Source organism: Pelophylax lessonae (assembly GCF_965119305.1).
Source record: "Pelophylax lessonae genome assembly, chromosome: 2".
Lineage (NCBI taxonomy): Eukaryota > Metazoa > Chordata > Amphibia > Anura > Ranidae > Pelophylax > Pelophylax lessonae.
In genome coordinates this window covers 744,435,236-744,457,191 of record NC_138769.1, presented here as the reverse complement: position 1 = coordinate 744,457,191, position 21,956 = coordinate 744,435,236, and the positions used below count along the sequence as shown (strand labels likewise).

Sequence of the window (21,956 nt, the reverse complement as noted above, 5' to 3'; positions counted from 1 at the left end):
CGCAGAACTAGGACGTCACTGGTTGCTAACAACCAAAAGAAAGCTCTGTTTGTGGGGGAAAAAAAGGACGTACATTTCGTTTGGGTACGGCATTGCATGACCGCGCAATTGTCAGTTAAAGTCATGAAGTGCCAAGTTGAAAAAAGGGGTCTGGTCAGGAAGGGGGTAACATCTTCCGGGGCTTAAGTGGTTAACTGGTGAACATGCTGAAATGTTCTGCTTTCTGCACTATAATAGTGTTTTACTTAAAGAGGAAGTAAACCCTCCTCTGACACTTTTACCTATAGGTGTTCCTATATTAAGGCTTACCTATAGGTACTGTAAATATCTCCTAAACATGCACCGTTTAGGAGATATTTACCTTACATGCAGCCAGTGATGTCATTGGCTCATGCGCTCTGAAGGAACGGCCGCTGGTGCCATTTCTTCAGAGCCCCGTGCCGTGACCGTCGGCTCCTGCGCGCGTGCGCGGGAGTGACTTCACCGCGGCTCCGGCCAATCAGATGGCCGGATGCCGCGACCCCGGAAGACGGCGACTGGACATGTCGCCCGTCATACAGGTGAGCGGGCGGCACGGCGGGGGCTCGTTCTTAGGCAAGTATTTCATAATGAGCTAGTATGCGATGCATACTAGCTTATTATGTGTTTCTCTTTCAGGTTACAGAAAAAAAAAAAAAAAAAACTTTCATGGGTTTACAACCTCTTTAACTGGGAGTATTGATTTGAAAGTGTAGTAGTAGTGTCTGTCCACCAGTCCACTGAGTCTGTCCAATCCACTGTCTAGCTTGTGTCTATCTATTTTTTCTAGCAGTTTTGCACTGACTGCGCTGCACTTTATATATATATATATATATAGTACTCTGTGGTATATACTGCACTGCTGAATACACTTCACTATCTGATCTATTAAATTGTAAAAAGCACAAATCTCTCTCCCTGCCTAACTGACTGCTAGCAATGTCTTACCTAGACTACACTGCTGACTACACTGCACTGTCTGATGAACTGCAAATCACAATCCTCTCCCTGCCTCAACCACTACACGCCGCTGAGAAATATGGAGTCCTACAAGGGAGAGTGATGGGAGATATGATAAAATACAATCTCATTACCTCCTCCGCTGATACTTCCAGCAACGTCTTCTCTATAATTCCTCACACATGGAGCTTCCTGTCTGTACCTACATCACTTCCTGTCTGACTTACATCACTTCCTGTCTGACTTACATCACTTCCTGTGTGACTTACATCACTTCCTGTCTGACTTACATCACTTCCTGACTTCCGTAGAGATTTCCTATCTCGGTATAAGAGAGATCGCCACCTTGTGGATCTCAGCAGAACTGCAGCCCTGAGAAACATTTGGCAGTGTGAACCCGTCTGTAAAGGCTCGTACACACTTTACGAAAATCGGACGAAATATCCTTCGATTTTTCTCTCTCATGCTCAGCGGTCATAAACGTTTTTAGTTGACAGTGCATAATTTTCACAAAATTTTCTTGTGTGGAAATGGATGGACAGTTGGATAGATGGTTCTATATTTAGGATGTATCCGGTCTATAAACCAGAGGCTCTGGATGGACAGTTGGATAAATGGTTCTATATTTAGGATGTATCCGGTCTATAAACCAGAGGCTCTGGATGGACAGTTGGATAAATGGTTCTATATTTAGGATGTATCCAGTCTATAAACCAGAGGCTCTGCATGGACAGTTGGATAAATGGTTCTATATTTAGGATGTATCCAGTCTATAAACCAGAGGCTCTGCATGGACAGTTGGATAAATGTTTCTATATTTAGGATGTATCCGGTCTATAAACCAGAGGCTCTGGATGGACAGTTGGATAAATGGTTCTATATTTAGGATGTATCCGGTCTATAAACCAGAGGCTCTGGATGGACAGTTGGATAAATGGTTCTATATTTAGGATGTATCCGGTCTATAAACCAGAGGCTCTGGATGGACAGTTGGATAAATGGTTCTATAGTTAGGATGTATCTGGTCTATAAACCAGAGGCTTTTAGGGGGTGGACTCGGTCAAAATATCCAGAAACAAGGTGCAGCTGGTACAGGGATGGGGTGGGAGGGTAATTAAAAAATAAAAGCCCAAGTGCTGGGTATGCTCTTGAGCTCAATGGGCAGTAACTACTGCACAAAGCAACTAACGGGGGGTAAACAGACTTGCCGTAACGTAGTTAGGTCTGTATCTAATAGTTAGAGCAGGCGGAAACGATTGAAAAATACTGCATGAATCCAGTGCTTGTTGGATCAGGGACAACTGAGGTTATCAGGTAGCTCACCTGTCCTGGGAGGCTCCTCCGGTTTCCATTTGATGGATTGGTTGTTCTCGTGAGTCTGGGTTATCCTCTGGAATGATGTGCCAGGCTTTTAATAGTTGGAGGCCCATAGCGAGGGTCCTCACTGTGTGGGTCTTGTTCTGGTCCGTGATAAGTAGTTTGGTAGGGAATCCCCATTTGTAGGGTATTTTATGATTTTGGAGAGCCTTTGGTATTGTGGCGAGCTGTCTGCGATTTTTCCATAGTCGCTTTGGATAGGTCCGTGTAGAGATTTATGAAGGAGAAGGGATCTAGGAGTCTGGGCGCTCATTTTGCTGCGTGAATGACTTGCTCCTTGACAGTGAAAAAGTGTATGCGAGCCAGGACATCTCTGGGTGTAGAGGTCGGCAGGTGGGGGGGGGGTTGGAAGTCTATGTGCTTTATCAATCTCCAGATCATGCTCAGACAGTTGAGGAACCAGAGTGCGCATAAAGGATTGCAGGAATTTGGTGAGGTCCGACTGGGAGACCGATTCTGGTATATTCCAGAATTTGATATTGTTCCTATGGGAACGATCTTCAAGATCCGCTAATTTAGGTTTAATTAGTTGGAGTTCCTCCTCATGATCTGTGACTGCATCCACCATTTTTTATTATGAGCAGTGTAAAGTTCACTAACTCTAGTTTCTGTGATGTTAAGATGTTGGTCCTGCTGCTGCACAGAGACAGAGGGATGAAACAGCTGCAGACAGATCAGTGCACAAGGTCTGTCTCAGGGAGAGGAGAATATTCTTTGTCTGTTCTGGCAGGGGTTCAGCATGCAGGGACGGGACGCCGATAGTTACACTACCGCAGGCTATGTGCTGAGGATCTTGCTGTGGATATTGGATGCTACACGGTCCTTGATCCAGCATATCCATTACACCCGTTCCCTGTCCATTCCTCTTATCCGGAATCACCCGGACAGAGATATCCCTCTTATTGCAGTACTACCTTGTGGTTCTTTGGTCTGAGCTCCCGTGTTCGCCCCCGGGGGGACCTTTCCCCCTACCTTGTGGTCCAGGACCTCTACCATTGTTGGCTTGTTGGTTTACCAGACAGTGTTGAAATATTTACAAAGTGATACCCCATAAAAATTACCCCTGAGAAAGCGGGTATAAGGCCGAGAAACATGTTGGGTTGACACTGTGGGTTTTATCGCTATCCTGCATAGACACCTCCTTTTGGATGAGTCTAGGGTATATGCCATCTACCCTAATGTAGGAATTGTAAATCATTTGTAATCTGCTATATATGCCAAATACATCTGTTTACTGCAAATGTTTTTAAACTGCAATATTTCAAATATTGTCCTTTGTATCCTGTTGGTACAGTATACAATTTTATGTTTTCTCAAGTGTACTTAATAAATTAAATTTTTTTTCTTATATACTTTCTCTCTTATCTTGGATTATATATATATACTAGGCACCACTATATTAAAAGTCCCACCATACGCCCAAAAATATTTTTCTCCTTTGACATTCAGTTAGGGACGTGGTGCTTCTCTATCTATTTATTACTTTTATGAGCTTGTCTACCCCTTTTGAATCAAAGGTATGCTTTAATGAATTTTAATACAAAATTATACAATATATAACCTATTTTTTTGGAAAATATATAAAAAAGATTTACACCAAGTAAATAGATCCCTAACATGTTACGCTTTAAAATAGTGCGTGCTCGTGGAATGGTGACACACTAAGATACTTAAAAATCTCCATAGCCTACAATTTAAATTGTTTTACAGGCTACATGTTTAGAGTTATAGAGGAGGTCCAGCGCTAGAATTCTTGCTCTCACTCTAACGTTCACAATGATACCTCACGTGTGTTGCAAACACCATTTACATACAGTATGCGTGCGTGACTTAAGAATGTGTTCACTTCTGCTCACAAGCCTTTTTTTTTTCTTATTTATTTACATTTTTATTGACTTTTTATTTTTTTAATCACTTTTATTCCTAATACAAGAAATGTAAACATCCCTCTTAACAGAAATAAGGGATGACAAGTCTTCTTTATGGAGAGAACTGGGGTCTACCTTTGAAAGCAAAAGATCTAAAAAAATGTGATATTTTGCTTTAAAAAAACAAAACCTGGTTAGCTCCACCCTAGACTGGAAGTGATGTCATGATGTCACTCCGGTCCTCCTAGATTGTAGAGGTGATCAGAGATGATCTGGTTTCTTCTCACCTCTGTGACCAGCTGTGCGAACTGTCACACCGGTGGGAAGCAGGAGGGGGAGGGGCACCCCTCTCCCTGCTTCTAAAAGTGATCCAGCAGCTACTGCTCGGATTGCTTTTATGAGAAACAGAATTGCAGTCTTCAATCATAATCCCGGTAAACCATTTCAAAACTGCAACGAATATATACGTATTGCGCTTGGCAAAAGATTATGCATTTATTAATGAGCATTACAGACGGGTCAGGTGACAATGCATTCTTCCATGATGCCAGAATAAAGATGATGTCAGCCAACAGATCACACAATTTCCATATCCCATCACTTCCTTACCAATCAAAGATGTCACAACTTTATTCCTTCTGAAATGGGAAGAGATTTGGGTCACACATTCACCCAGACAGAAAGAGATCATATCCTATTCTTTGCTCACAAATCCTCCTTTTCCAGCAGTCTCCAGGAGTCCAGATATAACCTTTGACCAGATGGTATACAGTCCCCACTTTTGCACAACATTTTTTCCCACAACCTTTCCTACCTGTTGGAGGTGCAATAATGCCAGGGCAACTCTTTTGTTTGACAATCTCTTCCTATTAAGAATTCAAAATACTTACAACATCTTACAAAGCCCTCCACAACTCTTCCCCCAGCTACATCACCAACCTTGTCTCAAAATGCCAACCAAAGCATTCTCTTCACTCCTCACAAAACCTCCTACTCTCCTCACCTCCAGGACTTCTCCAGAGCATCTCCCATCCTCTGGAACTCTCTACCTCAATCTGTCTGACTCTCTTCTACTCTGTATTTAGGTGATCTCTGAAAACCCTTATCTTTAACACATTCACCTTCTTTGTTTCTGTTATAAAATTTTGCAAATAAATAACCTTTCTTCTCAAATTTAGGCCAAAAATGTATTCTGCTACATTTATTTGGTAAAAAGAACCCAAATCAGTGCATAGTGATGACCTTCGTGTTCGAGTCTAAGTTCAACTCGAACACTGCCCACTCGCTCGTTCCCCGAATGACGAACAAATGGGCTTCTTCACGGGAACTTCGAGTTCCCACATCCATAATTAATTTAAAAGGTTTTAATTAACCTTCCGACATCCGCGCTACAGCCTATATACGGCTGCAGCGCGGACTTGAATTTTCGGGAGGCCGTCTTTATACGGCCTCCCTCTAACACGCCCCCCGCGCGCTCCCGCGAGCGTGCATTGGGGGGAAACTGTGTTGGCCGTGTCCCTTGAACACAGCCAATCACAGATCGTGACGAATGGCCAATCACAGTGGCCATTCGTCACGATCGAGGCATCCAATGACAGATGATCTCATATGTAAACATATGAGATCATCTCTCATTGCCAGCTCTCCCTCCTCACACACAGACTGCAGTGTGAGGAGAGGAGAGATCGTGAGTTCACAATCGCAAATCAGCCCACAGTGCCCACAGTGCCCAGTGTCCACCAGTGTGCCCACAGATCAGTGCCGCCCAGTGCCCACCAGTGCCGCCCAGTTCCCACCAGTGTGCCCACCAGTGCCCACCAGTGTGCCCACCAGTGCTCATCAGTGCCCGCCCAGTGCTCATCAGTGCCCGCCCAGCGCTCATCAGTGCCCGCCCAGCGCCCATCAGTGTGCCCACAGTGCCCATCAGTGTGCCCACAGTGCCCATCAGTGTGCCCACAGTGCATATCAGTGTGCTCATCAGTGTGCTCATCAGTGTGCCCATCAGTGCCCATCAGTGTGCCAGTGTCACCGTGCCCATCAGTGTCACCGTGCCCATCAGTCTCACAGTGCCCATCAGTGTCACAGTGCCCATCAGTGTCACCGTGCCCATCAGTATCACCAACGATGGCAAAAAAATTTTTCTCAGCCGAGGAGGCCTTCAATATAATCAGTGAGGACATGGACAGGGAGCTTTCTGCTTCGGAATCTTCGGAGTCAGAGTCTGACTCCGAAGTAAATTACGAGCCGGTCATTAGCAGCGGGATGCAGACCGACTCTGACGAAGAAGAATACTGCCCACCTGCCAAACGAAGGCGTTCTGGTGAGGAGGAGGCAGTGCCATCCACCAGCTCCGCAGTGCCATCCACCAGCTCTGCCATCCACCAGCACCACAGTGCCTCGGCAAGAAAGGCCAAGCTCAAGTGGGGTGTCACCTCGCCCCCAAAGGGTTAGGACCAACGCCAGCCTTCCCTATGCCCTTCAGAACCCCCTGTGGCTTCCTCCCAACTCAGGAGAGGCCATCATCCCCCCTTTCACTGCCCAGCCAGGAGTCCAGGTCAACACGGAGAACTTTGCCCCAATAGACTTCTTCGGGTTAATTTTTACGGGGGACCTGCTGACGTCAATTGTGGCCCAGTGCAACCTGTACGCACAACAATTTATCGAGAGTAACCCCACATCATTTTATTCCCGTCCCTTTGAGTGGAGAGACCTAACGGTGGAGGAGTTCAAGATATTTTTAGGCCTCACCTTCAACATGGGACTCAATAAAAAAAATGAACTGCAAGCATATTGGTCAACCAAACCCATCTACCATATGCCCATCTACTCTGCAGTAATGCCCAGGGCCAGGTATTTGATGATCATGAGGTTCCTCCATTTCAACGACAATACCCAGTGCCCTCCCCGAAATTCCCCAGCATTTGACAAGCTATTCAAAATTCGGCCACTTCTAAATCATTTTTCGGAAATATTCCCTCAATTATTTACCCCAGACCAACATGTATGTGTGGATGAGTCCCTGGTTAAATTTACCGGCAGGCTGGGCATCAAACAATTCATTCCCAGCAAACAGGCCCGCTATGGGGTGAAGGTGTACAAGTTATGTGACCGAGCCACAGGGTACACATATGCCTTCAGGGTGTACGAAGGGAAGGACACCCAGCTGCATCCCCCTGAATGTCCGGACTACTTGGGATCAAGCGGGAAAGTAGTTTGGGACCTCATTTACCCTCTCCTTGAAAAAGGCTACCACCTGTACGTAGACAATTTCTACACCAGTTTGCCCCTGTTCCAAAACCTTCACAGAAAGAAGACTCCTGCATGTGGCACGGTCCGAAAAAACCGGAAAGGCTTTCCTCAAAGGCTAGTAAACACCAAGCTGAGAAGAGGGGAGACGGCGAGTCTGAGAAATGAGGAAGTTCTGGCTGTGAAGTGGAGGGACAGAAGAGACGTCTACATGTTGTCTTCGATCCACAATGACAACTATGTGGAATCCCGACGAAGGAATGGCCCAATCCGAAAGCCAACATGTGTACATGAGTACAACTTATTCATGGGGGGAGTGGATTTCAATGACCAAATGATGGAACCCTTTCTACCCACAAGACATACATATCATTGGTACAAAAAAGTAGCAATTTATCTTTTCCATTTGGCCACATACAATTCATACATATTATACCGCAAGTCCACCGAAAGCCCCCAACCCTTCCTTTATTACCTGGAGGAAATCTTCACTGCCCTTATATTTCCAAACGGCCCACCAGAACACATTCGATCTGACGTAATCAGTAGACTTAACGAACGCCATTTTCCCAGTAAAGTCCCTCCCACACAAACAAACCCAAAACGGCAGAAAAAATGTAGGGTGTGTACCAAGGCAGGAATTCGAAAAGACACCCGTTATCATTGTCCCCAGTGTCCTTCCCAACCAGGCCTCTGTGTAGAAGACTGTTTCCGCCGTTACCATACTTGTCTAAATTATTAGTATGGTAAACGTAGTCCTCCGCCTTCACCCCTTATGCCACTGTATGCTCCTCAAATGACCCTGGACTGTTATTCAACGACGCCTTTGCCTGCTGATTTTGTACCTATGTCTTCCTTCCCCCGGAACTGACCCTGGCCTGTTTTTTGACCATGCTTCTGCCTGCTGATTCTGTTCATACCTCTGCCTGATCTGGAACTGACCCTGGACTGTTATTTGACCACGCCTTTGCCTGCCGATTTTGTACCTACCTCTGCCTGCTCTGGAACTGACCCTGGACTGTTTGACCACGATTTTTGCCTGCCTCTGGAAGTAGTGGGATTCATACCACAGGGGTCTCGCATATGTGAGGGGACCAGAATTGTTTTTCTGGATGAAGAAAACAATTTTTTTTGTTTTTCTTCTTCTCAGATTAGGGTCTGGATCCCGGAGGCTTCAAAGCGATTTGGGTGGGAGAAGCCTCTACCCCTGTCCCCATTCTATCCCGACAGAGGCCCTACTTCTGCCTGCAGGACTTACTACCATAATGCCTCTGCCTGCCACATGAACTGACCACACCAGCACTGCTCACAATATCTCGGCCTGCACTGACACTGGACTGGTATCCTTGCATGGAGAATTGCATGCACTGTTGCTGACCATGTCCCTGCCTGCTGCCTGGACTCAACTCCTGTGGACAACTGCACTTCTAAAACTACAGGTAAGCTTTTGTTTACCCTTTGCTCAGCAGAATGTATTTTGGGGTGTAATTCATGGTATGTGCATGCTATGTGTCCCTAGAACACCTGATGGTGTTCTTTGCATGTTGGGCCTCTGTATGTGACCTGACTGCTTAAAAGTCTCACACATGTGGTATTGCCATACTCAGGAGGAGTAGCAGAATGTATTTTGGGGTGTCATTTTTGCTATGTACATGCTATGTGTTGGAAATATCTTATAAATTGACAACTTTGTGTAAAAAAAATGCGTTTTCATTTTTTTTCCACATTTTACGAAAGATTCTGGAAAAAAATGACATGTTCAAAAGACTCATTATGCCTCATAGATTATACGTTGGGGTGTTTGCTTTCCAAAATGGGGTCATTTAGTGGGCTTTTTCATTGTGCTGGTGCTCCAGGGCCTTCAAAAGTGTAATAGGTGGTTGAGAAATGAAAAGTGTATTTTATGCTCCGAGAACGCCTGGAGGTGCTACTTCAATGTTGGACCTCTGTATGTGGCCTGGCTGTAAAAAAAGTCTCACACATGTGGTATCGCCATACTCAGGAGGAGTAGCAGAATGTGTTTTGGGGTGTAGTTGTAAGTATGCATATGCCATGTGAGAGAAATAACCTGTTGAATATGACAATTTTGTAAAAAAAAAAAAAAAAATTAATTTTGCAAAGAATTGTGGGAAAAAATGACAACTTCAAAAAACTCACCATGCCTCTTATTAAATACCTTGGAATGTCTACTTTCCAAAAAGGGGTCATTTGGGGGTCATTTGTACTTTCCTGGCTTGTTAGGGTCTCAAGAAGTGAGATAGGCTGTCAGTACATTAGGTGTGATCAATTTTCAATGATTAGCATAATTGCTTGTAGACTCTCTAACTTTCATGCAGACCAAATAATATACACTTATTTGGGTTATTTTTACCAAAGATATGTAGAAGTATAAATTTTGGCCAAAATTTATGAAGAAAAATTACTAATTTGCAAAATGTTATAACAGAAACTAAAAAAAAAAGTTTTTTTTTTTTTAAATTTGCGGTCTTTTTTCATTTATAGCGCACAAAATAAAAAGCCCAGCGGTGAATAAGTAACATCAAAAGAAAGCTCTATTTCTATGAAAAAAAGGCCGAAAAATTTATATGGGTTCAGTGTTGCATGACCGTGCAATTGTCATTCAAAGTGTGAGAGCACTGAAAGCTAAAAATTGGTCTGGATGGGAAGGGGTTTAAGTGCACAGTAGGCAAGTGGTTAATATCCATAATTAATATTAATCACGCACTGGCCAAGGGATTCAAACCCACAGCCTCTCTCTTGCAAGGCCGGTATTCTACCACCTACGCCACAATCAGCAGGCTTGATGAACACACAATACACTCGCCCTACACACAATTCCACATTCCTTCAGGGAGAGTTTAGTGAGTTACTCAGTTTATCAGATAGTGCCATCCAGTTCTGGGCACCGGTCCTCAGAAGGGATGTGCTGGAACTGGAGAGAGTCCAGAGAAGGACAACAAAGATAATCAGGGGAATGGAGGACATCAGCTATGAGGAAAGACTACAAGCACTGAACTTATTCTCGCTGGAGAAGAGACGATTGAGAGGGGATATGATATCAATGTACAAATATCGTACTGGTGACCCGAGCATAGGAAACAAACTTTTCAGAGAAAGGGAATACAATAAGATACGGGGTCACTCACTAAAACTAGAAAAAAATGGTTTAACCTTAAACTACGTAAGGGAATCTTTACTGTCAGAGCAGTAAGGCTGTGGAATTCTCTTCCACAAGCAGTGGTATCAGCAGGGAGCATCAATAGTTTCAAAAAACTATTAGATGAGCACCTTAAGAAAAACAACATACAGGGGTATACAATGTTCGGTTAGCAGCACACACACACACGCACAGGTTTAACTGGATGGACTGATGTCTTTTTTCAACCTCACTAATTATGTAACTATGTAACAATGGGGCTCCTGTTTGGCCATCATATCACAATAGGCCCAGTGGGAAGCAGTTAATAATGTTAAAGGAAGCAACTTTTTTTAACCCTTTTTATAGAATTCTGACTTCTGTTCTTTTCTGCACAGGTGGATTGATGAACCAAGTTTTTCGCTTGTCTTGTTGTATCAATACAACAAATTTATACGAGAAGAAAGCCATGTGGATGTTATAAGTGACTGAAAGTCTTTATTGCAGTTCACTGGAAGCTTCACACAGGACACAAGACCTATCCGTGTTCTACATGTCAAGAATGTTTTGAATGCTCTTCAACATTGATCCAACCTCAGAGGACAACAAACGAGAAGTAATTTTAGTGTTCTGGAAGTGACAATGTCTTTACTGTAAAGTCCAACCCATGTATATATGAGAAGTCATTTCAGAAGATATTTCTTGTTTGGAATGTGATAAAGGTTTTACAATGGAGGCAAAAGTTATAACATACCAGAAGGTTCACACTGGAGAGAAGCCATATCCATGTTCTGAATGTGATAAAACTTTTACATTGAAGTCAAATCTTGTCAGACACAAGAGGATTCACACTGGAGAGAGGTTATATCAATGTTCTGAATGTGGTAATGCTTTTACACGGAATTCACATCTTCTCACACACCAGATGATTCACACTGGAGAGAAGTCATATCAGTGTTCGGAATGTGGCAAAGCTTTTATAACCAAGAAAGAGCTTATCAGACACCAGAGGATTCACACTGGAGAAAAGCCATATCAATGTTCTGAATGCAGCAAATCATTTACACTGAAGTCCAATCTTATCAGTCACCAGAGGATTCACACTGGAGAGAAGCCATATCAGTGTTCTGAATGTGGCAAAGCTTTTACAGAGAAGTCAGATCTTATCAGACACCAGAGGGTTCACACTGGAGATAAGCGATATCAGTGTTCTGAATGTGGCAAAGCTTTTACACAGAAGTCAGATCTTATCATACACCAGAGGGTTCACACTGGAGAAAAGCCATATCAATGTTCTGAATGCAGCAAATCATTTACACTGAAGTCCAATCTTATCATACACCAGAGGATTCACACTGGAGAGAAGCCATATCAGTGTTCTGAATGTGGCAAAGCTTTTACAGTGAAGTCACATCTTATCAGACACCAGAGGGTTCACACTGGAAGGAAGCCATTTTAATGCTTTGAATGTGACAAAGATTATACAGTAAATGCTGTGCTAATGTATCACCAGAGGATTCATAAGCTTCAGCTGCAGAGAGGAAACTCTGGAAGAAGGAGGAATAATAAAGGATTTGCGGGTGTCCCATTCGTTTCACAGCCCCAATGCCATCCCACAAGCTAGGGAAGACGTGAAAAGATAAAATGTGACTTTAGAAAAAAAAAATAAACTAAAATCTGTGAGCAAAGTGGAATGTAATGATTGGATGCACTAACTGTAGTGCTTATGTCCATCAGACACACACCTAGAAGGCCTGTAAATATTATACCTTTTTTTTTCAGATAAGTATCAGTGACTGAACTGTTTTCCTCATGATTCTCATTTTTTTATTTGTTTATAGAGCTTTGACTGAACATGTAATGCATTTTCATCATTCACTAACTGAGCCGTGTTCCCAAGTGTTTTCTTCCTTGCCTGAGCTAATACATGGCCAACACTGCCTCAGTACCAGAGACTAGGATGGGATCCAATGGCATCTTGCCAAGTCTCTTAAGCCTCAGTGGGAGAGTCCATTCCAGGTTCTTCTGACTGTTGATACACCATATGCCAGGCTTTGGGGCTCCAGCTATGCTCATCTTATCCAAACTTCCTCTCCCATGATCAATGCCTCCTTTCCATGTTTCATCTCCTCTCATGGATGACAGCTTTGCAGGCAGGTCTGTGGTTGGGACACCAGCCAGGGAGAAGTCTCTGTTCAGTAAGAAAGTAACTTTCTAAGCTGCTGTAGGCCTTCAACACTGACTTTCTGCTGTTTATGGGATGCATTTAACAGTACCATTTAATTTCAGCTGGCTACTTTGTGTTACATTTGGTTCTACTGAAAGTCTCAGGGATTCCATCTGGTGAAGAAAGAATGTCCTTGATATTTTCTTCCTCTGTCCAGCTATTATTCATCTCCATAGACTATTCACACAGCACAACTGCAAGAGATCTGATCTTACCAAGTGTGAAGTGTGTGGTCACATTCTTGCAACTTTTGAGGACTGACATTCCTCCAGTTGGGGTTCAACTGTGACCTTTTTTGCTGCCTGACCCCTTTTTGCATTTTTTGCACACGTTTAAAAATCATTTTAGCCTTGACAGTTATGTAAAACCCCCAAACATTCTATATTTTCTGAAAGCAGACTCCCTAGAGAATAAAATAGTGGTAGTTCAAATTTATGTCACCCGATATTACCTTAAAGGTATAGGAAAAATTTAACCTAACGTGAACATTAGGGTGAACATATGCAATCAATCACCCACATTTTGGTAAAATATAAAAGGTTGCGCTGAGTAAATGGATACCAAATTTGCCAAACCTTAAATTTGTGTGTGCCTGTGAAATGGCAACAAACTTCAGTCCCCTATATTTTCTATAGGCAATGCTTAAAAAGCCCCCTACATGTATCAGTTTAGTGTTATGGAGGAGCAAGTGGCAACATGTGTATCGCAATCAACATTTTCACTTGTAGGCACCGCCGACGCATGCGCTTACGTTTCTACGAGCATATGGAGGTGGAGGTCCTCAAAATTTCTTCGGGGGGAAACTTTATGTGCTTGGGTGTAACCAATTTTCTTGTAAAAAAATAAAAATATTTGTAATTTTTGATTTACTTCCCTTTCATCACATAGGGGACAATGTGATGTATTTTAGGTGACAGTTTTTTTTTAACCACTTAGGGACCGGAATATTTTCCCCCTGATGACCAGGCCATATTTTGCGATTCGGTGCAGCTTTACTTTTAAGGGACATTTGCGCGGTCAGGCGATGCTGTACTGAAATAAAATTGATGTCCTTTTTTTCTCACAAATAGAGCTTTCTTTTGGTGGTATTTGATCACCTGTGTGATTTTTATTTTTTGCGCTATAAACAAAAAAGTGCGACAATTCTGAAAAACAGAAAATAATATTTTTCACTTTCTGCTATATAACATTCTCAAAAATAACATTCTAAAAAAAAATGTAAATATCAAAATTTTTTAACATTTTAGGCCAATTTGTTTTCTGCTACATATTCTTGGTAAAAAAAAAAAATCACAATAAGCGTATTTTGATTTGGTTTGCGCAAAATTTATCGCGTCTACTAACTACGGGAAAGATTTACATTTTTATTTTTACTAGTAATGGCGGTGATCTGCGATTTTTAGCGGGACTGCAACAATGCGGCGGACAGATCGGACCCCTGACTGACATTTTTGACACTTTTGGGGGGGGAACAGTGACATTACTACAGTAATCAGTGCTAAAAATATGCACTCTTACTGTACTAATGACACTGGCAGGGAAGGGGTTAACCTTTTGGGTGATCAAGGGGTTAAATGTGAGCCTAGGGGAGTGATTCTAACTGTGGGGGGGCGTGGCTTGTGAAATCACCATAGAGACCTGTGATCCTATATAGAAGGATCACAGGGGCTCTATGATCATTCCAGGGAGAAGAATGGTCAGCTGTGTTTACAACATCCGATCGTCCTTCTCTCTCAGCGGGGAATGGAGCCGCCTGACCCATGCATCGGCTTACCTGCCGCTGAGTGGGGCAGGAATGTGCCGGTGGCAGCGTGCGCGCTCGCCCCCTAGCTGCAGGCACACGACCGATGTAGATCTAAGTCGGTTTGTGCAGGAGAGCCACACTGCCGCAGTAAAAAGGTGGCGGGTGGTTGGCAACAGGTTAATGAGACCTGCAGGGTCTAAAGGATCGGTCATTAGTAAACAAGTTATTGTTTTTCCGAGTCTCCCCTTGTAACATTTTTATTACTTGTTGATCCTCCCAGTTGATCTATTTTATTCTACTTCCTATTGAAGGTTAAGCAATTTTGCAAAAAATGGCAGTTGGAGGGGTTGCTTACTGTCAGTTTTAATTTATATGGAGGATTTTTAACAAATAAATTTTTCTTTTATTAAACATATAAACAGGACAAACAATTACAAATAAGGCACATCACCCTACACAGAAGTTATCAGTACATACAGAAAAAAAATAACAACCATAAAGATTATAAATATTCATTATCAAATCATTAATGAGAAAAGAAAAAAAAAGAGGGAAGAAGGGAGGGGAATAAAACCAAAACAAGGAGGTAAGGGAAAAAAATATATATATATATTTTATCTTGCTCATGTCATCATAAAACAGTAGACGTTGGCACACCTACAGCATCAATTCAGGCCGACCAAACTTTATCGAATTTCTTAGGACAGTTCCTGCTATCGTAAGTGAAACGATAGAATGGAAGCGTCCTAGCAACAGCGGCTATCCAGGTTGTCCGGGTGGGAGGCTCAGATAGCTTCCACCGCAGAAGGATTTCTCTCCTAGCATAAAATAAAGCATAAGTGATACACAATTTAGCATGTTTACCCCCAACTAGAGATGTATAGAACTGTTCGCCGGCGAACAGTTCCCGGCGAACTTCGCATGTTCGCGTTCGCCGCTGCGGGCGAACATATGCGATGTTCGGTCTGCCCCCCATAATACATCATTGAGGCAAACTTTGACCCTGAACTTTACAGTCAGCAGACACATTTCCAGCCAATCAGCATACCTCCCTCCCACACCCTCCCACCTCCTATAAATAAGCAAGGGCAGCATCCATCTTAGATCATTCTGAAGCAGTGTGTGTAGTGAGAGAAGGGAGAGCTGCTGCTGCTGCTGCTGCTGCTGTTAAGCTAGGGACAGTTAGTCAGTGTTCCTGGTCTTGCAGTGTTCTTGGTCCACTACTGCTGTAAGGACAGCACCCCAAAAAGCCCTTCTAAGGGCTGGTATTTGTGTAATTTTTTTTATATATATATATATATATATATATATCTAGCGTCCCCAAAAGCCCTTTTAAGGGCTGGTAATTGAGTTGTTTCTTCTTATATATATATATATCTATCTATCTAGTGTCCCCAAAAGCCCTTTTAAGGGCTGGTAATTGAGGTTTTTTTTTTTTTTTTTTTATTTATATATATACATATATATATATTTAGCGTCCCCAAAAGCCCTTTTAAGGGCTGGTAAGGTAATAGGGTTTTTTTCTACATATATATATATATATTGTACACTGTGACTGCAGTTGCCTGCCCGCTGTGTGTGAGACGCCACAGACCCACCACAGACTGTACTGTGTGCACACCACACTCATTTCGGGTGGCACAGGCACAGTACCTGGCATTTTAAAAAATATTTTTTTTTTTCCCTCTGTCATAATTGCAGTGAGTGCTGTGTCAGGTCCACAGAGTGTACTGTACCCACTGCAGTGCACTGCCCACCACTGATATATATACGGTGGCACAGCATCTTGTTGCAATAAATTGAAAAAAAAAAATATTTTTTATTATTGCAGTTGCCTGGGCTGCCAGTTACTGTCAGGTCCACAGAGTGTACTGTGCCCACTGCAGTGCCACTGTGTGCCCACCTACCACTCATATATAAGGTGGCACAGCAGCTTGCAAAGTAAAAAAATATATATTTTTTTTATAATTGCAGTTGCCTGGGTGCCAGTGACTGTCAGGTCCACAGAGAGTGTACTGTGCCACTGCCCACCCACCACTGATATATAAGGTGGCACAGCAGCTTGCAAAGTAAAAAAAAATATATATATTTTTTTAAATTGCAGTTGCCTGGGTGCCAGTGACTGCTGTCAGGTCCACAGAGAGTGTACTGTGCCACTGCCCACCCACCACTGATATATAAGGTGGCACAGCAGCTTGCACTCATAGTACAACAGTAACAACACATTAAAAAAAATGACAGGCAGAGGCAGGCCACCCCGCAAGGGCCGTCGTGGTCATGGTGCTGTGATTTCCTTAGGCCCTAGAATAATGCCCAGTGTTCAGAGGCCACCACAGACCCTGAACTCAAAAAATTCTGAGGCCATAGTTGACTGGCTTACACAGGACACCCAATCATCTACAGCTTCCGCTCGGAACCTTAATGTACCATCCTCCTCCAGCTCAGCTTCGGGCACCTCTCAATTTACCACTCGCCAGCCCGCCGGCACCACCACCAACACTAGCACCACAGCCGCTTCACTTGATCCATCAGAGGAGTTATTTTCACATCAGTTGGAAGAAATAAGTGATGCGCAACTATTAGTGCCAGAGGATGTAGATAACGGGGATATGTCTCAGTCAGGCAGCATTATACACATGGACGTACATTGTGATGATGATGATGTTGTACCTTCTGCTGCTGCCTTTGCTGAGTTGTCAAGTGAAGCAGCTGATGATGACGATGTGTCTGTGGATGTCACCTGGGTGCCTGCTCGAAGAGCAGAAGAAGAGGGGGAAAGTTCAGATGGGGAGACAGAGAGGAGGAGGAGACGAGTTGGAAGCAGGGGGAGGAGGTCATCGCAAGGAGCTAGTGGCGCAGTCAGACAGCATGTAGATTCGGCACCCGGGGTCAGCCAGACAGCACGCCAATCAACGCAAGCTGTTGCCACCACCAGAATGCCGTCCTTGCAAAGCTCAGCAGTGTGGCATTTTTTTTTGTGTGTCTGCCTCTGATATCAGCGATGCCATTTGTAACCTGTGCCAAAAGAAACTGAGTCGTGGGAAGTCCAACACCCACCTAGGTACAACTGCTTTGCGAAGGCACATGATCTCACATCACAAACGCCTATGGGATCAACACATGAGTAAAAGCAGCACACAAACTGAAAGCCACCATCCTCCTCCTGGTCCAGCATCTTCAGCCACGTCAACCACTGCTGTCCTCCATGCCCCCTATCAACAACCCGCCCCTCCGCCTCTCACCTTCAGCAGTTCCTGCTCACCTGCCCACAGTCAGGTGTCTGTCAAGGAAATGTTTGAGCGTAAGAAGCCAATCTCACAGAGTCACCCCCTTGCCCGGCGTCTGACAGCTGGCTTGTCGGAACTCTTAGCCCGCCAGCTTTTACCATACAAGCTGGTGGAGTCTGAGGCCTTCAAAAAATTTGTCGCTATTGGGACACCGCAGTGGAAGGTACCCGGCCGAAATTATTTTTCACAAAAGGCAATCCCCAACCTGTACTCTATTGTGGAAAAGGAAATCATGTCCCGTCTGGCACACAGTGTTGGGGCAAGGGTCCATCTGACCACTGATAGCTGGTCTGCAAAGCACGGTCAGGGCAGGTATATAACTTACACTGCGCATTGGGTAAACCTGCTGGCGGCTGCCAAGCATGGTATGCGTGGCTCTGCTGCAGAGGAGTTGGTGACACCGCCACGACTTGCAGGCAGGCCTGCTGCCACCTCCTCTACTCCTCCTACTCCATCCTCTTTGCTAACCTCCTCGGCTGAGTCCTCTTCTGCTGTTGCGTCTTGCTCCACACCAACTGCACCCCCCCAGCTCCCCAGGGGCTATTCCACATGCCGGATACGACAGTGTCACGCTGTCTTGGGGTTGACTTGCCTGAAAGCAGAGAGTCACACCGGACCAGCACTACTGTCCGCCCTGAACGCACAGGTGGATCAGTGGCTGACCCCGCACCAACTGGAGATCGGCAAAGTGGTGTGTGACAACGGCAGCAATTTGTTGGCGGCATTGAATTTGGGCAAGTTGACACATGTGCCGTGCATGGCACATGTGTTGAATCTGATTGTGCAACGTTTTGTGCAGAAGTACCCAGGCTTACAGGACGTCCTCAAGCAGGCCAGGAAGGTGTGTGGCCATTTCAGGCGTTCCTACACGGCCATGGCGCACTTTGCAGAGATTCAGCGGCGAAACAACATGCCAGTGAGGCGCTTGATTTGCGACAGCCCGACACGTTGGAATTCAACACTGCTAATGTTCGACCGCCTGCTCCAACAAGAAAAAGCGGTCAACGAGTATTTGTATGACCGGGGTGCTAGGACAGCCTCTGCGGAGCTGGGTATTTTTTTGCCACGTTACTGGACGCTCATGCGCAATGCCTGTAGGCTCATGCGTCCTTTTGAGGAGGTGACAAACCTAGTGAGTCGCACCGAAGGCACCATCAGCGACATCATCCCATATGTTTTTTTCCTGGAGCGTGCCCTGCGAAGAGTGCTGGATCAGGCCGTAGATGAGCGTGAAGAGGAAGAGGAAGAGTTGTGGTCACCATCACCACCACCAGAAACAGCCTTACCATCGATTGCTGGACCTGCGGCAACACTGGAAGAGGAGTGTGAGGAAGAGGAGTCAGAGGAGGAATGTGGCTTTGAGGAGGAGGAACACCAAACACAGCAGGCATCCCAGGGTGCTCGTTGTCACCTATCTGGTACCCGTGGTGTTGTACGTGGCTGGGGGGAAGAACACACCTTCAATGACATCAGTGAGGATGAGGAATTGGACATGAGTAGCTCGGCATCCAACCTTGGGCAAATGGGGTCTTTCATGCTGTCATGCCTGTTGAGGGACCCTCGTATAAAAAGGCTGAAGGAGAACGACCTGTACTGGGTGGCCACGCTACTAGACCCCCGGTATAAGCAGAAAGTCTGTGATATGTTACCCAATTACCGGCAGTCGCAAAGGATGCAGCAGCTACAAAATAAGTTAAAAAGTATGCTTTACACAGCATATAAGGGTGATGTCACAGCACAACGGGAATCCAACAGGGGAAGAGGTGAAAGTAATCCTCCTCCTACCACCACAACCACGCCGGCAAGGACAGGACACTTTACAGACGTCTTGTTGATGGAGGACATGCGGAGCTTTTTTAGTCCTATGCATCGCCACAGCCCTTCGGGGTCCACCCTCAGAGAACGACTCGACCGACAGGTAGCAGACTACCTTGCCTTAACTGCAGATATCGACACTCTGAGGAGCGATGAACCCCTTGACTACTGGGTGTGCAGGCTTGACCTGTGGCCTGAGCTATCCCAATTTGCAATTGAACTTCTGGCCTGCCCCGCTTCAAGTGTGCTGTCAGAAAGGACCTTCAGCGCAGCAGGAGGTATTGTCACTGAGAAGAGAAGTCGCCTAGGTCAAAAAAGTCTTGATTACCTCACGTTTATTAAGATGAATGAGGCATGGATCCCGAAGGGACTGACAGTGGGGGATGCATTTGACTAAAAAAGGCCTGGTGATGACTGAGATGCCTTGGCCTAAAAATGGTCCACACGCTGCTGTATATAATCATTCTCTGCATGCCGGATGACTTACGTGACGTCTCCGCCACCAACTACGGTTCAAGCCGCAATGTTTTAGTGCACTTTTTGCCTTAAAACCTCAATTTTTCAGGCCGCTGCTACAGCAGCGGCTGCAACAATACCTGCTTTTTCATGCATGTGTACATGCCTAATTTTTCTGGCCTCTGGTGCTACACTGTGGCTGCAAAAAAACAAAAAACAAAAAAAAAGGCACATACATGTGTCAATTCCCCTTCGTGATCGTTACCTTGTCGTGGTGAAGGGGCTTGCGTATCACAATGAAGCGATCACCTCTAGGATTGTGTTGGCACACCCCAGATGATAAGGTCCTTGCTTCATTGTGTACAGACCAAAAGCGATCCGCAGGATAATTTTTCATAGAAAAAACATTCATTTTCTTTCATTCTTTCTGCGGAGCTGGGTATTTTTTGGCCGCGTTACTGAATGCTCATGAACAATGGCTGTAGGCTCATGCGTCCTTTTGCGGAGGTGACAACCCTGGTGGTCAGTCGAACCCAAGGCAACATCATCGACCTCATCCCATATGCGTTTTTTCTGGAGCGTGCCCTGCGAAGAGTACTGGATCAGGCTGTAGATGAGCATGAAGAGGAAGTTGTGGTCCCCATCACCACCAGAAGCAGCCTTGTCGTTGTCAATTGCTGGACCTGTGGCAACGCTGAGAGAGGAGTCTGAAGAAGAGAAGTCAGAGGAGGAAGGTGGCTTTGAGGAGGTGGAATACCAGCCACAGCAGGCGTCCCAGGGGGCTTGTTGTCACCTTTCGGGGACCCTTGGTGTTGTACGTGGCTGGGTGGAGGAAGAGACCTTCAATGATGTCAGTGAGGACAAGGAACGGGACATGGCTAGCTTGGTATCCAACCTTGTGCAAATGGGGAGTTTGCGGTTGTGCAAATGGACTGACTGACTGTTAAACGGGGAGTTTGGTCTGTCAGAGTTTGGTCTGTCACTGTGAAGCGGGCGACAGGCGTAACCCTTACATTACTTGACCGATAAAACATCATACCTGATCGTATTCACACACTGGATGTTTTAGTGCTGGTTTACACTGCCGCTACCACTAAAGTAGCGTCGCTTCCAGTGAGACTTTGGCGCGACTTAGCGCGACTTTGGCGCGACCTCATCGCGAGGCGACTTTTTATTTGGCCAATCACAATATCATGTTTTGTGACCGTCACCTAATTTCCTTTCCCTGTTTTTTGTTTTACATATTTCCCCATGTGTGCAGTGTTGTCTGTGTCATACCTCAACTGATAGGCATGTTTGCCTTGGCATATCATATTTCAGCTTGCCAGAAAGAAAAAAAGACAGCTGGAAAGACACTGCATTAGTTTTCTACTAAAAATTATAAGAAAATGCTGTTTTTTTTGGGGTTCTGGACATACTACAGAGCTGAAACTTGACAGGTACACTTTTTAGACCCCCCAGACACTAAATACAAAAAATGACATGCCTGCCTAAAAAAATGCCCGCTAAATGCCTGCAAGAGAAAAAGCCAGCCGCAGAGAAGCCGTATTCCTGAAAATATAAGAAAAATGCTGTTTTTTAGGGGTTTTGGACATGCTACAGAGCTGAAACTTGACAGGTACACTTTTTAGACCCCCCCAGACACTAAATACAAAAAATGACATGCCTGCCTAAAAAAATGCCCGCTAAATGCCTACAAGAGAAAAAGCCAGCCGCAGAGAAGCCGTATTCCTGAAAATATAAGAAAAATGCTGTTTTTTAGGGGTTCTGGACATGCTACAGAGCTGAAACTTGACAGGTACACTTTTTAGACCCCCCAGAC

General features: G+C 44.7%; 1 protein-coding gene across 1 annotated transcript in view; it reads right to left on the bottom strand.

The window, feature by feature from the left end:
- Positions 1–21,956, bottom strand: part of LOC309548370 (uncharacterized protein) — a gene marked incomplete at both ends in the record, with an annotated part of 295,496 nt that overhangs the window by 6,563 nt on the left and 266,977 nt on the right. The window contains one exon of the mRNA XM_082248308.1: positions 5,038–5,089. Within this exon, the coding sequence (XP_082104434.1) occupies positions 5,038–5,089 (52 nt within the window). The remainder of the gene's footprint in view (positions 1–5,037; positions 5,090–21,956) is intronic.